The 15,750-nt window shown below is 40.8% G+C and overlaps 1 protein-coding gene across 4 annotated transcripts in view; it reads right to left on the bottom strand.

Annotated features, from left to right (window-relative positions):
• LOC135539561 (cadherin-22-like) overlaps positions 1-15,750 on the bottom strand; it is a 334,240-nt gene that overhangs the window by 83,536 nt on the left and 234,954 nt on the right. For all 4 annotated transcript variants that reach the window (XM_064965503.1, XM_064965502.1, XM_064965504.1 and 1 more), the window contains exon 9: positions 14,833-14,969. In XM_064965503.1, the coding sequence (XP_064821575.1) occupies positions 14,833-14,969 (137 nt within the window). The remainder of the gene's footprint in view (positions 1-14,832; positions 14,970-15,750) is intronic.

Below are 15,750 nucleotides of genomic sequence, written 5' to 3'. Positions count from 1 at the left end.
CAGTCAGGCTGTATTAGGTTTCGTTCTGTTGTTTTTTGTATTTATTAGTTATTCGTGTTAGTTCGTTCGTTTTGTCTTCACTTAATAAACATGAGTAACTTACACGCTGCATTTCGGTCCGACTCTCCTTCAACAAAACAAGAACGCCGTTACAGGTTGCAAAATAAATGGGAAGGATTTTCGATGTACCAATTCCATGGCACATGGAACAAAAAACTACACTTGATTTAATTAAGATTTTAAATTTAAAGTATTATATAAAATCACTTCCACCAACAGAATGCATAATTTCAGTCTCAGCTCTGTAGATTTCGCTGCGAAGAGACAGAATCAATAAATAATTTACTCTGGTATTTTTTGTATTTAACCAGGCAAGTCAGTTTAGAACAAACTCTTATTTACAATGACGGCCTACCAGGGAAAAGTGCCTTATTTCAGGGGAGAATGAGAGATTTTTTCAAATCTGTTTGTGTTACAAGCAAACCAGTTGATTGCAATGAAACCAAACATGGAAAAGTCATGTTTTGTGTGTGTATATACCTCAAATGTGTCATCGAAAATGCAATGAGACAAAATTCACGACACAAGCGGTTCACAAAATGTTTCGTGTTAGGCTATAAAAATGGATTTTATCAAACAAAAGACCATTCATTGTGTAACAATGAGCATTGGAATTGCAAACAGAGGAAGATCGTCAAAGGTAAGTGATTTATTTTGTTACGCCTGTGCTGGTTGAAATAGTTGTTATTTATGGGGCTCTATCCTCAGATAATCGCATAGTATCCTTTCGCAGTAAATCCTTTTTTAAATCTGACAACGCAGTTGCATTAGCAAGATTCTAGGCTTTCGAAACATGTGAGACACTTCTACTTTCATGAATGTTTAATGTGACTATTTACGTAGCGATCACTGTATGTTGTTGAATTTCATCCCACTAACGGGTTCTGTGCACAGATAGGTTAACCTTTTATAACTAGGGGGCCCTATTTAAATTTTTGGATGAAAAACGTTCCTGTTTTAAACAAGATATTTTGTCACGAAAAGATGCTCGACTATGCATATAATTGACAGCTTTGGAAAGAAAACACTCTGATGTTTCCAAAACTGCAAAGATATTGTCTGAGTGCGACAGAACTGATGTTACAGGAAAAAAAACAGATAAAAATCCAATCAGGAAGTGCCGCATTTTTTAAAACCGCCTCATGGCAATGACTCCTTATATGGCTGTGGAGGAGCTAGGAGTCAGCTTACGTTTTCCACCTTTTCCCCAAGGTGTCTGCAGCATTGTGACGTATTTGTAGGCATATCATTGGAAGATTGACCATAAGAGACTACATCTACCAGGTGGTCGCTTGGTGTCCTCCGTCGCAATTATTGCGTAATCTCCAGCTGCAGTATTTTTCCGTTTGCCTCTGATGAGAAACCAACAGCCACAAATGATTTTTCATCGAATAGAATTGTGAAAAACACCTTGAGGATTGATTCTAAACAACGTTTGCCATGTTTCTGTTGATATTATGGAGCTAATTTTGAAAAAAGTTTGGCGTTGAAGTGACTGCATGTTTGTTCTTTTTTCTTAGCCAAACGTGATGAACAAAACGGAGCTATTTCTCTTCTCTTCTATTTCTCTTCTCTCACAAATAATCTTTTTGGAAAAAATGAACATTTGCTATCTAACTGAGAGTCTCCTCATTGAAAACATCCGAAGTTCTTCAAAGGTAAATGAATTTATTTGAATGCTTTTCTTGTTTTTGTGAAAATGTTGCCTGCTGAATGCTAGGCTTCATGCTATGCTAGGCTATCAATACTCTTCCACAAAGGCTTGTGTAGCTTTGGTTGAAAAGCATATTTTGAAAATCTGAGATGACAGTGTTGTTAACAAAAGGCTAAGCTTGTGTTTCAATATATTATTTCATTTCATTTGCGATTTTCATGAATAGGAAACGTTGCGTTAGGGTAATGAGTTTGAGGCTATGATTATGCTCCCGGATACAGAAAGTGTAGGCTCATTCCTGGCGCATTCACAGCCAAAAAGTAGACATTGGAACACAGCGCATTCAAAATCTGGGGCACTTCCTGTATGAAATTTCATCTTGATTTTGCCTGTAGCATTAGTTCTGTGGCACACACAGACAATATCTTTGCAGTTTTGGAAACGTCAGAGTGTTTTCTTTCCAAAGCTGTCAATTATATGCATAGTCGAGCATCATTTCGTGACAAAATATCTTGTTTAAAACGGGAACATTTTTTTATCCAAAAATTAAAAGAGCGCCCCCTATATCGAAGAAGTTAAGACTTGTGCTTGGTTCGCAGATAGAACCTCTACTTACACATCATCATCTGCACATCTATCACTCCAGTGTTAATGCAAAATTGTAATTATTTCGCATCTGGCCAAGTTATTGCCTTACCCACCTACTCTTCCACATTTACACATACTGTCCATAGATTTTTTTCTATTGACTGTATGTTTGTTTACATGTTGTTTTTGTTGCACTGCTTTGCTTTATCTTGCCCAGGTCGCAGTTGTAAATGAGATCTTGTTCTCAACTGGCCTACCTGGTAAAATAAAGGTGAAATAAAAAAATATATACAAACATATCGCCAAGTTCAAATGGGTTTATACAGATACACAACTTGGAATTGACTTGAGACTCGGCCCGTTCTACTTGTGACTCGACTTGGGATTCGTACCTTCTGACTTGTGACTTACTTGTGACTCAAATAATAGTGACTTGGTCCCACCTCTGGATTACAGTCTTACTCAATATTGTTAGACATGGTAGTGGATGAGGTGAGTTTCCTCTGAACAATGTAAAGATCTTGTGCATTTGGATGTAAACCCAAATCCAGCGCTACAGTGCCTTGCGAAAGTATTCAGCCCCCTTGAACTTTGCAACCTTTTGCCACATTTCAGGCTTCAAACATAAAGATATAAAACTGTATTTTTTGTGAAGAATCAACAACAAGTGGGACACAATCATGAAGTGGAACGACATTTATTGGATATTTCAAACTTTTTTAACAAATCAAAAACTGAAAAATTGGGCGTGCAGAATTATTCAGCCCCTTTACTTTCAGTGCAGCAAACTCTCTCCAGAAGTTCAGTGAGGATCTCTGAATGATCCAATGTTGAACTAAATGACTAATGATGATAAATACAATCCACCTGTGTGTAATCAAGTCTCCGTATAAATGCACCTGCACTGTGATAGTCTCAGAGGTCCGTTAAAAGCGCAGAGAGCATCATGAAGAACTAGGAACCAGGCAGGTCCGAGATACTGTTGTGAAGAAGTTTAAAGCCGGATTTGGATACAAAAAGATTTCCCAAGCTTTAAACATCCCAAGGAGCACTGTGCAAGCGATAATGTTGAAATGGAAGGAGTATCAGACCACTGCAAATCTACCAAGACCTGGCCGTCCCTCTAAACTTTCAGCTCATACAAGGAGAAGACTGATCAGAGATGCAGCCAAGAGGCCCATGATCACTCTGGATGAACTGCAGAGATATACAGCTGAGGTGGGAGACTCTGTCCATAGGACAACAATCGGTCGTATATTGCACAAATCTGGCCTTTATGGAAGTGACAAGAAGAAAGACATTTCTTAAAGATATCCATAAAAAGTGTAGTTTAAAGTTTGCCACAAGCCACCTGGGAGACACACCAAACATGTGGAAGAAGGTGCTCTGGTCAGATGAAACCAAAATTGAACTTTTTGGCAACAATGCAAAACGTTATGTTTGGCGTAAAAGCAACACAGCTCATCACAATGAACACACCACCCCCACTGTCAAACATGGTGGTGGCAGCATCATGGTTTGGGCCTGCTTTTCTTCAGCAGGGACAGGGAAGATGGTTAAAATTGATGGGAAGATGGATGGAGCCAAATACAGGACCATTCTGGAAGAAAACCTGATGGAGTCTGCAAAAGACCTGAGACTGGGACGGAGATTTGTCTTCCAACAAGACAATGATCCAAAACATAAAGCAAAATCTACAATGGAATGGTTCAAAAATAAACATATCCAGGTGTTAGAATGGCCAAGTCAAAGTCCAGACCTGAATCCAATCGAGAATCTGTGGAAAGAACTGAAAACTGCTGTTCACAAATGCTCTCCATCCAACCTCACTGAGCTCGAGCTGTTTTGCAAGGAGGAATGGGAAAAAATTTCAGTCTCTCGATGTGCAAAACTGATAGAGACATACCCCAAGCGACTTACAGCTGTAATCGCAGCAAAAGGTGGCGCTACAAAGTATTAACTTAAGGGGGCTGAATAATTTTGCATGCCCAATTTTTCAGTTTTTGATTTGTTAAAAAAGTTTGAAATATCCAATAAATGTCGTTCCACTTCATGATTGTGTCCCACTTGTTGTTGATTCTTCACAAAAAAATACAGTTTTATATCTTTATGTTTGAAGCCTGAAATATGGCAAAAGGTTGCAAAGTTCAAGGGGGCCGAATACTTTCGCAAGGCACTGTATATACAGTCCATTATATACAAATGGCTGACATGATATATTCATCATAAATACAATAAATTGTAAGTCATTTCAAAAGTTCTAAATATCCCTAAAAGCTATTCTTGATAAGGATATTATAGATAATACAATCACATAGATGAAACAGTCACAGACACAGGTCAGTGGCTCTGATGCACATCTGATGTACGGTGCATCATCTGTCTGAAATTTCCTAGAAACTGCACACCATTACTAACTGAATCCAACAAAAAATTCCTCTTTTGTATAATTTCCTTTCTCATTTTAACTGTTACACAGGCTACCACAAGTGTGTTGTATACGATTAGATAAAAGTTTCACTATCTGTCTAATTTCTATTAATTTTCTACGGTTGCAACTTTTTAAAGATATTTCCGTGTGAGGAAGCAGTCTGCCCCAGGTCAGGGGAAATGTGAAACCTATGCTGTAAAAAGTATTTTGTACTCTGGTATCTTTTAACCCTAAGGGTGGGAATATTATTTTTTCCATTTACCTGTCTCAAAAAATACAGTTTTTCAATGTGATATGCTCACTATCACAGGTCTCTGAAATTATGTGTCAGTCTTCCTACTCTGATAGGATTCTGCACCGAAAGCAGGTCTGTCAGGAGTCTGCAGAAGATGCAAAAGGCTGCTCATGACACTACTACTCAGGTCCTCAGTCTCCCATCGAGGGAAGGACTACATGTACTGCAGAGGTGCCGCCTTTATGATGCATTCATGCACAAGTTGGAACTAAGAAACTCTGAAATATCCAACTTGGAAACAGAGGATGCAACAATGCTACCCGAGTTTCCAACTCATATTTAACACTCTGGTTATAAACTGTTTTGGATGTCGGAGGTTCTGAGTTTATACGTGTTTTAATACAAAAAATTAAACATATGTGAATGCAAACAATTTAGTTGACACACTGTATATTCGCTAACTCTGATATGGAGAGAATGTGGTATGACTTCCTCTGACATGGAGAAATAATAGTAAAAAATATTATGAGTTTTTCTGGCATTGCTCATTACTAATCAGGGTCAATCACCCATGCAACATGATGACCAACCATGGGCTTCATTTCATCAAGGAAGAAATCAACAGTGCTGATGAAGCAAACACAGGGCATTAACATTTTCACACATGAGTTCCAGCTAACCGTCTCTAACCGTCGCCCCTGCATGAGTTTTTTCATGCGTGTGATGTCAGAATACTCTCACTGTTCCAAAATGTGAATGTTACACAACAGGACAGTTCGTTACCCATGCTGCCCTCAAACCAAGGCAAGCTGACTGCTAATTATCAATAGGCTATGTTTCAACTTGTCAATTTCAAATTATTTTCTAACAAGTTTTATTTTCTAACAATTTGAATTGAGGTGTGTTCCGCCTCCTCGTTAATTTGCATAATAAGTATTCCATTTCACTATGCACAAACAATTTATGGTTGAGACTTTACTGAACAGACAAACTTCTCTCTTCAACTTGAGCCCAAGCACTTCCCGAGTGTTTACCCAGATCAAATATGAAGACATTGCGCATCTCTAGTCAGAACAGGCCTAACACAAACATTTTCCCCCACCCCATTTTCTGGCTGGCACTTGCATTGCCTTCATGGTTGTTTGTCTTACAAATTGGACTTTGGACATGTGTGCGTTCCTATCAAAATAAGTAGCTTACTTTCTGTATAACCTGTTTATGCTGTAGCACACCATATGTATGTGTCACGCCTTGGTCTTAGTATTTTGTGTTTTAGTTAATTAGTTGGTCAGGCCAGGGTGTGACATGGGTTTATTGTTTGTTGTAATTCTTAGTGGGGTTTTTTAGTTATTGGGATTGTAGCTGATTAGGGGTGTGTGTTACATAGGTTTGGCTGCCTGAGGCGGTTCTCAATCAGAGTCAGGTGATTCTCGTTGTCTCTGATTGGGAACCGTATTTAGGTAGCCTGGGTTTCACTTTGTATTTCTTGGGTGATTGTTCCTGTCTCTGTGTAGTTTCACCAGATAGGCTGTACTTAGGTTTCACGGTCCGTTTTGTTGTTTTGTATTTTGTCTCAGTATTTTCATGTATTCGTCATTTGTTTCATTAAACAACATGAGTAACCAACACGCTGCATTTCGGTCCGACTCTCTTTCGACAAAGAACGTCGTTACAGTATGTATGGATCATAATGTATTTACTGTTTTATTAACATGTTTTCAAGTACTGGTGACAAATCGTGAATTCTGATACTTGCAATGATTGTAATGGACGCATATGATGTGTGTAAAATACTATAATGTTGTTCTGATTATGATGAGCTAATGCTAAGCTATTTCCTGGCTATGTGTGGTGCCATGTTTGTTGACAGAATACAATGCATTCTGTTTGTCACGTTAGCGTCTGTCAGACCAAAGATGTAATCCGACCCTCTCTGCTTAGTCAACGCCATTTTACATGCTGTTGTTGTCTCACCTACTGTTTTAGCTAGCTATCCCAATCAACACCTGTGAATACTGTATGCCTCGCTGTATGTCTCTCTCAAATGTCAATATGCCCTGTATACTGTTGTTCAGGTTAGTTATCATTGTTTTAGTTTACAATGGAGCCCCTAGTTCCACTCTTCATACCCCTGATACCTCATTTGTCCCACCTCCCACACATGCGGTGACCTCACCCATTACAACCAGCATGTCTAGAGATACAACCTCTCTTATCATCACCCATTGCTTGGGATTACGTCCGCTGTACCCGCACCCCACCATATCCCTGTCTGCGCATTATGCCCTGAATATATTCTACCATGCCCAGAAATCTGCTCCTTTCATTGTCCCCAACGCTCGAGGCGACCAGTTTTGATAGCCTTTAGCCGCACCCTCATACTACTCCTCCTCTGTTCCGCGGGTGATGTGGAGGTAAACCCAGGCCCTGCATGTCCCCAGGCACCCTCATTTGTTGACTTCTGTGATCGAAAAAGCCTTGGTTTCATGCATGTCAACATCAGAAGCCTCCTCCCTAAGTTTGTTTTACTGACTGCTTTAGCACACTCTGCTAACCCTGATGTCCTTGCCGTGTCTAAATCCTGGCTCAGGAAGGCTAACAAAAATTCTGAGATTTCCATACCCAACTGTAACAATTTCCGTCAAGATAGAACTGCCAAAGGGGGAGGAGTTGCAGTCTACTGCAGAGATAGCCTGCAAAGTAATGTCATACTTTCCAGGTCCATACCCAAACCGTTCGAACTACTAATTAAAAAAATTACTCTCTCCAGAAATAAGTCTCTCACTGTTGCCGCCTGCTACCGACCCCCCTCAGCTACCAGCTGTGCCCTGGACACCATTTGTGAATTGATCGTCCCCCATCTAGCTTCAGAGTTTGTTCTGTTAGGTGACCTAAACTGGGATATGCTTAACACCCCGGCAGTCCTACAATCTAAGCTAGATGCACTCAATCTACACCAGGTACAACCCTAAATCTGTAAACGAGGGCACCCTCAAAGACGTCATCCTGACCAACTGGCCCTCCAAATACCCCTCCGCTGTCTTCAACCAGGATCTCAGCGATCACTGCCTCATTGCCTGTATCCGCTACGGATCCGCAGTCAACCGACCACCCCTCATCACTGTCAAACGCTCCCTAAAAACACTTCTGTGAGCAGGCTTTTTTAATCGAACTGGCCCGGGTACCCTGGAAGGATATTGACCTTATCCCGTCAGTTGAGGATGCCTGGTCATTCTTTAAAAGTAACTTCCTCACCATTTTAGATAAGCATGCTCCGTTCAAAAAATGCAGAACTAAGAACAGATATAGCCCTTGGTTCACTCCAGACCCGACTGCCCTCGACCAGCACAAAAACATCCTGTGGCGGACTGCAATAGCATTGAATAGTCCCCGCGATATGCAACTGTTCAGGGAAGTCAGGAACCAATACACTCAGTCAGTCAGGAAAGCAAAGGCCAGCTTCTTCAGGCATAAATTTGCATCCTGTAGCTCTAACTCCAAAAAGTTCTGGGACACTGAAGTCCATGGAGAACAAGAGCACCTCCTCCCAGCTGCCCATTGCACTGAAGCTAGGTAACACGGTCACCACGATAAATCCATGATTATCGAAAACTTCAACAAGCATTTCTCAACGGTTGGCCATTTCTTCCTCCTGGCTACTCCAACCTCGACCAACAGCCCCCCCCGCAGCTACTCACCCAAGCCTCTCCAGGTTCTCCTTTACCCGAATCCAGATAGCAGATGTTCTGAAAGAGCTGCAAAACCTGGACCCGTACAAATCAGCTGGGCTTGACAATCTGGGCCCTCTATTTCTAAAACTGTCCGCCGCCATTGTCGCAACCCCTATTACCAGCCTGTTCAACCTCTCTTTCATATCGTCTGAGATCCCCAAGGATTGGAAAGCTGCCGCAGTCATCCCCCTCTTCAAAGGGGGAGACACCCTGGACCCAAATTGTTACAGACCTATATCCATCCTGCCCTGCCTATCTAAGGTTTTTGAAAGCCAAGTCAACAAACAGGTCACTGACCATCTCAAATCCCACCGTACCTTCTCCGCTGTGCAATCTGGTTTCCGAGCCAGTCACAGATGCACCTCAGCCACGCTCAAGGTACTAAATGACATCATAACCGCCATCGAAAAAACACAGTACTGTGCGGCAAACTATATAGACCTTGCCAAGGCTTTCGACTCTGTCAATCACCATATTCTTATCGGCAGACTCAGTAGCCTTGGTTTTTCTGATGACTGCCTTGCCTGGTTCACCAACTACTTTGCAGACCGAGTTCAGTGTGTCAAATCGGAGGCCATGCTGTCCAGTCCTCTGGCAGTCTCTATGGGGGTGCCACAGGGTTCAATTCTCGGGCCGACTCTTTTCTCTGTATATATCAATGATGTTTCTCTTGCTGCGGGCGATTCCCTGATCCACCTCTACGCAGACGACACCATTCTGTATACCTCCGGCCCGTCCTTTGACACTGTGCTATCTAGCCTCTAAACAAGCTTCAATGCCATACAACACTCCTTCCGTGGCCTCCAACTGCTCTTAAACGCTAGTAAAACCAAATGCATGCCGTTCTCTGCCTGCACCCGCACGCCCGACTAGCATCACCACCCTGGATGGTTCCGACCTAGAATATGTGGACATCTATAAGTAACTAGGTGTCTGGCTAGACTGTAAACTCTCCTACCAGACTCATATCAAACAAATCTAGAATCGGCTTTCTATTCCGCAACAAAGCCTCCTTCACTCACGCCGCCAAACTTACCGTAGTAAAACTGACTGTCCTACCGATCCTCAACTTCAGCGATGCATCTACAAAATAGCTTCCAATACTCTACTCAGCAAACTGGATGCAGTTTATCACAGTGCCATCCGTTTTGTTACTAAAGCACCTTATACCACCCACCACTGTGACCTGTATGCTCTAGTCGGCTGGCCCTTGCTACATATTCGTCGCGAGACCCACTGGCTCCAGGTCATCTACAAGTCCATGCTAGGTAAAGCTCCGCCTTATCTCAGTTCACTGGTCACGATGGCAACACCCACCCGTAGCACGCGCTCCAGCAGGTGTATCTCACTGATCATCCCTAAAGCCAACACCTCATTTGGCCGCCTTTCGTTCCAGTTCTCTGCTGCCTGTGACTGGAACGAATTGCAAAAATCGCTGAAGTTGGAGACTTTTATCTCCCTCACCAACATCTGCTATCTGAGCAGCTAACCGATCCCTGCAGCTGTACATAGTCTATCGGTAAATAGCCCACCCAATTTTACCTACCTCATCCCCATACTGTTTATTTTTATTTACTTTTCTGCTCTTTTGCACACCAATATCTCTATCTGTACATGACCATCTGATCATTTATCACATTTATCAAAATTATAATTATCCGCCTACCTCCTCATGCCTTTTGCACACAGTGTATATAGGCTCTCTTTTTTCTACTGTGTTATTGACTTTTTAATTGTTTACTCCATGTGTAACTCTGTGTTGTCTGTTCACACTGCTATGCTTTATCTTGGCCAGGTCGCAGTTGCAAATGAGAACTTGTTCTCAACTAGCTTACCTGGTTAAATAAAGTTGAAATTAAAAAAAATGTAAAAAATCACAAAGGTTAGTTCACTCGACTGACTTTTTGTGCTTTCAAGACAACTGTGACGTCAATGATCTTCAGTTCAGAAAGTCGGAGTTTTAGAAAGAGGCCCGAGTTCCCGAGTTGGAATTCTGAATTGAAGGACCATTCAAAACTTTTTTTTCCTTCGAGTTCCGAGTTGTTTTGATTGTGGTATCAGATCGAAACTTTGGTACCTCAGGGTTGCCAGCTCAGATCCCCCTTTCCAAGGGGGTTATTTTGATTTATATATCTTATATAACCTTCTCTTGTGTTTGTCTCCCATTTATTGATAAATTACCCATCATAGTAGTATATTATATATTATATCCCCCCACGATACCTTCCCCCATTTCTACCCCCCACAGACTTACAAACCCCCCTAAAATCGTTTCAGCCCTGTTTACCTTTTGTGCTATGGGTAGGCTTGGCAGTAGGCTAGTATTTGATGTGATGATCTGTGAGGTTAAACATTTTATTTGCTTTGTGATTTGTCAAAAAACGACTTGTCAACATGTGCTCCGGTTCTTGTATACACTGTAACAAGTACATCAATGTTTTGTAATATGCTGAAAAGTGTCTAAACAAAGTAAATATTTTTTAGGCCATGAGCGAAGCCATCTTTGACTTTGTTTATTTGTATTTTATAGTGAATGGCATTCTGGGATTAGGGTATTTTCACTTGTCAAACTTAAACAAACATGGCTGCCATCATAAAGAATTTAGCTGCTGTTAGCTTAGCTGACATGCATTTATTTTCTAAACAGCATTACATTAGTCTCTTTCGTCTCACCATTATGGTCTGCTACTTTGAGGACGATCAGCTGTCCGTCCTGTCTCCCTGTAGCGCTGTCTTAGGTGTCTCACTGTATGGACATTGCAATTTATTGCCCTGGCCATATCTGCAGTCCTCATGCCTCCTTGCAGCAGGCCTAAGGCACGTTCACGCAGATGAGCAGGGACCGTAGGCATCTTTCTTTTGGTGTTTTTCAGAGTCAGTAGAAAGGCCTCTTTAGTGTCCTACATTTTCATAACTGTGACCTACCGTCTGCCTACCGTCTGTAAACTGTTAGTGTCTTAATGACTGTTCCACAGGTGCATGTTCATGAATTGTTTATGGTTCATTGAACAATCAGGGGAAACAGTGTTTAAACCCTTTACAATGAATATCTGTGTAGTTGTTTGGATTTGTACAAAATATCTTTGTAAGACAGGGTCCTGAAAAGGGACGCTTCTTTTTTTGCTGAGTTTACATGAAGGCAGGGTAAAGTGACTAGACATCAGGATAGATAATACCAAGAGTAAAATAAAGAACAGAGTAGCAGCAGCATATAATGAGTGTAAAAGTGTGTGTGTATGTGTGTTTGCTTCCAAGGCAAACAAGTGTGTCGCGTAGAGCACTTAAATAAGCATAATCCCAAACTACTATGAATAATTCCATTCATACACATATTTCTATAACATACAGTTAGGGCTATGTTTTTACAATCGCAGATGCAATATGTAACTTTTTGGGCAACTGACCAAATTCACATAGAATGTGAGTTATTGATCTGTCTTTCTCAGTGAAAGCATGTTTTAGAAATGGTAGATCTATTCTATGTGCGTTATTTTTATGCATCCTTTTCTTATAGGTGCATTATGCAGAAATGCTTCACCATTTACTGGTTGCTAAAATTCTATACTGAACAAAAATATAAACAAAACATGTAAAGTGTTGGTCCCATGTTTCATGTGCTGAAATAAAAGATCCCAGAAATGTGCCATTTACACAAAAAGCTTATTTCTCTCAAATCGTGTGCACAAATGTATTTACGTGCCTGGAAATGAACATTTCTCATTTGCTAAAATAATCCATGCACCTGATTAAACAGAATGATCATTACAAAGGTGCACCTTGTGCTGGGGACAATAAAAGGCCACTCTAAAATGTGCAGTTTTGTCATACAACACAATGCCACTAAGTTTTGAGGGAGAGTGCAATTGACATTTTGACTGGAGGAATTTCATGTTCATTTCTTTACCATAAGCCACCTCCAACTTCGCTTTAGAGAATTTGGCAGTACATCCAACCAGCCTCACAACCGCAGACCACGTGTAACCACGACAGCCCAGGACCTCTATATCCGGCTTCTTCACCTGTGGGATTATCTGTGACCCACCACCTGGACAGCTGATTAAACTGAGGAGTATTTCTGTCTGTAATAAAGCCCTTTTGTGGGGAAAACTTATTCTGATTGGCTCCCCAGTGGGTGGGCCTATGCCCTCCCAGGCCCACCCATGTCTGCACCCCTGCCCTGTCATGTGAAATCCATAGATTAAGGCCTGATTTCCTTCAACTCAGTAATCGTTAAAATTGTTGCATGTTGCTTTAATATTTTTGTTATGTATAATAGTTTGCCTAGTTTCAGTTTGTGTGAGAACTGTGAAATACAGTACATTTTCCATAACCAGAAATATTGTATTTCCAGCTGTTTGAAGCTGGTGTACAAAATCTATAGCAAAAGACGCAAAAACTAAACTTAAGAACACAAAGCATAGAAATAGAGGACATGCTTTCAATGAGAATGACAGATCTATAAATCACACCTCTATGTGAATTTGGTCGAGTCATCCAAAAAGTAACATATTGTAGCTTTAAGTTTAGTTTTTCAGTCTTTTACTTTGGGTCTTGTACACCAGCTTCAAACAGCTGAAAATACAATATTTTGGGTTAATTGAAAATATACTTCACAGCGGTTTAGATGGTACAATGATTCTCTACGCTACACATTGCTTGTTTTGTCACGTACACTGAAATTAGGCCAACTATTGGAATTTTAGCAACCAGGAGATTGCGGACCGAATTCGGCATGTTGCACCTTTAAGGGGGAAACACAAATACCAAGAGATATAGAATTCAGTGTTGTTGTGCTGTAATACTTTCTTTCATCCTGTGCCTGTGCGGACAGGTAGGTATTACTAGCCAGATGCAGAATGCAATCTCTTGTGCTTTGAATACAATCCCAAAATCACATCTGTCGAAGATTAGAAAAAGTACTGAGTGAATTCCCGTCCCTCCTCTTTGCTCCCCTAAGAACTAAACTAAGGAGGGACGGGCATTCACTCAGTACTTTTTCTAATCTTCGACAGATGTGATTTTGGGATTGTATTCAAAGCACAAGAATAGCTTGTCACCAGCTACTCCACAGTAAGGTTATTACATTCTTCATTTTCTTTGCGAATGAAAAAGTATTAGGAGAGACAAAACAACATTACAGGTGTTCTGCTTTCATGTTGGATTATGTGACAGTTTGGTTGGACGCTGATATTTGTCCGCCAACTGTGATTCCATATCAATATCATAATAATCACATCACGTTAGGCCCATTGGTATTTGAAAAAAGAAAACAAACAAGCTTCAGGCTTTTATTATGTCAGTTATTATTGGGGCAGGGCTGGGTGTTATAAACTGTTATGACATATGCTATGTCATTCTCATGACAGTGTTATGTATCATGGCCCTGTGTCAGCCTCTCCATCAAAGGCTTATTAACGATTCTTAAAAACACTTTACTTAAAACATCCAGGTATAATGCTTTAAAAACGTGTTAGAAGCATGTACTGTATGAGCCTTTACAATATCTTATAAACTGGGTAGCTTGGATTCTGGATGCTGATTGTCTGAAAGCTATTGTATATCAGACGTTATAAACTGCGTGGTTAGAGCCCTGAATGCTGATTGGCTGACAGCCGTGGTATATTAGACCGTATACCACGGGTATGACAAAGCATTTATTTTTAATGATCTAATTACTTTGGAAACCAGTTTATAATAGCAATAAGGCACCTCGGGGCTTTGTGGTATATGCACAATATACCACGGCTAAGTGCTGTATCCAGGCACTCCGCAACAAGAACAGCCCTTAGCCGTGGTATATTGGCCATATACCACACCCCATCGGGCCTTATTGCTTAAATATACCACAGGTATGACGCAAAAATGACTTGTTTATTGTTCTAATTATGTTGGTAAGTTTATAATAGCAAGTGTTTGTGCTATATGGCCAATATACCACGTCTAAGTGTTGTATCCAGGCACTCTGTGTTGTGTCTTGCCTAAGAACAGCCCCTTGGCGTGTTATATTGGCCATATATTTATATCATCACACTTCCTTAGGCTTTATTGCTTAGTTATATAAGGCTTATGATATGTCATGTATTTCTATGCATACCATGCAATACAACATTATTTATAGTACTGTAGCATTTACCTGCTTCCACTGCCATCACAGTAATGTTGTGCCAGCCAGCCGTCTCTCGGTCCAGAATATTGCCCAGCGTGATGGCACCCGACACTGGATCAATGTGGAAGATCTGATCCTGGTCCGTACTCTGGTCAATAGAGTACCTGGTAGGGAGAGTGAGAAAAAAGGGGAATACATAATTGAATGGGGAGTCCATCTGCAATACTTTTTTAGTGGCGCCCTAACACTGTGGCCCATGGGGATATTGCCAGTTGCATTTGACACCAGGTTATGGCTTCACATTAGCATTTTCAAGTGGGAAACTGTGAGCCAGATTCAGAGGACGATGAAAATAATGATGCATTTAGCCAATGTGCTTGTTTCCCTACTGCACCTTTGTCCCCAAACATGTCTGCTGTTTCAGCCCTTGCTGGAGAAAAAACATTATAATTAATATTTAATGCTGCACTCCAATGAAACCAAAATACATTTGCACATCCTTGTGGTTGGCTACTCAAGGACCATTCAGGAGAGTACAGAGCCAACAAAATACGATGAGTAGTTTCTCTTCTTTTTCAGCAGTCTTGTATGCCCATTGGGACTTTAATTAAATATTATGAGGATCATCAGTTTCATTTTCTACCTTTTCCACAAAAAGCTCATCAAAGGGATTGGTCGGGTCTTTGTACATGCCATATAAGATTGCCAAAACTGCTACAGTGAGATGAGCTTCTTATAGTCGAGGTTTGGAGAGCATACTGCATCCACAGTTAGATTATTCTAGTCATATTACATTAGTCTGCCTGTTCTACATGTAACATTTTTTGTCATTTAGCAGATGCTCTTATCCAGAGCGACTTACAGTTACTGCATTCATATTAAGATAGCTAAGTGGGACAACTACATATCACAGGCATATAAAGTACACTTTTCCTCAATAAAGTA

The sequence above is a fragment of the Oncorhynchus masou genome, chromosome 5, assembly GCF_036934945.1.
Source record: "Oncorhynchus masou masou isolate Uvic2021 chromosome 5, UVic_Omas_1.1, whole genome shotgun sequence".
Classification (NCBI taxonomy): Eukaryota; Metazoa; Chordata; class Actinopteri; order Salmoniformes; family Salmonidae; genus Oncorhynchus; species Oncorhynchus masou.
The sequence above is the reverse complement of the archived record's forward strand: the minus strand, read 5'-3'. Positions and strand labels throughout refer to the sequence as shown.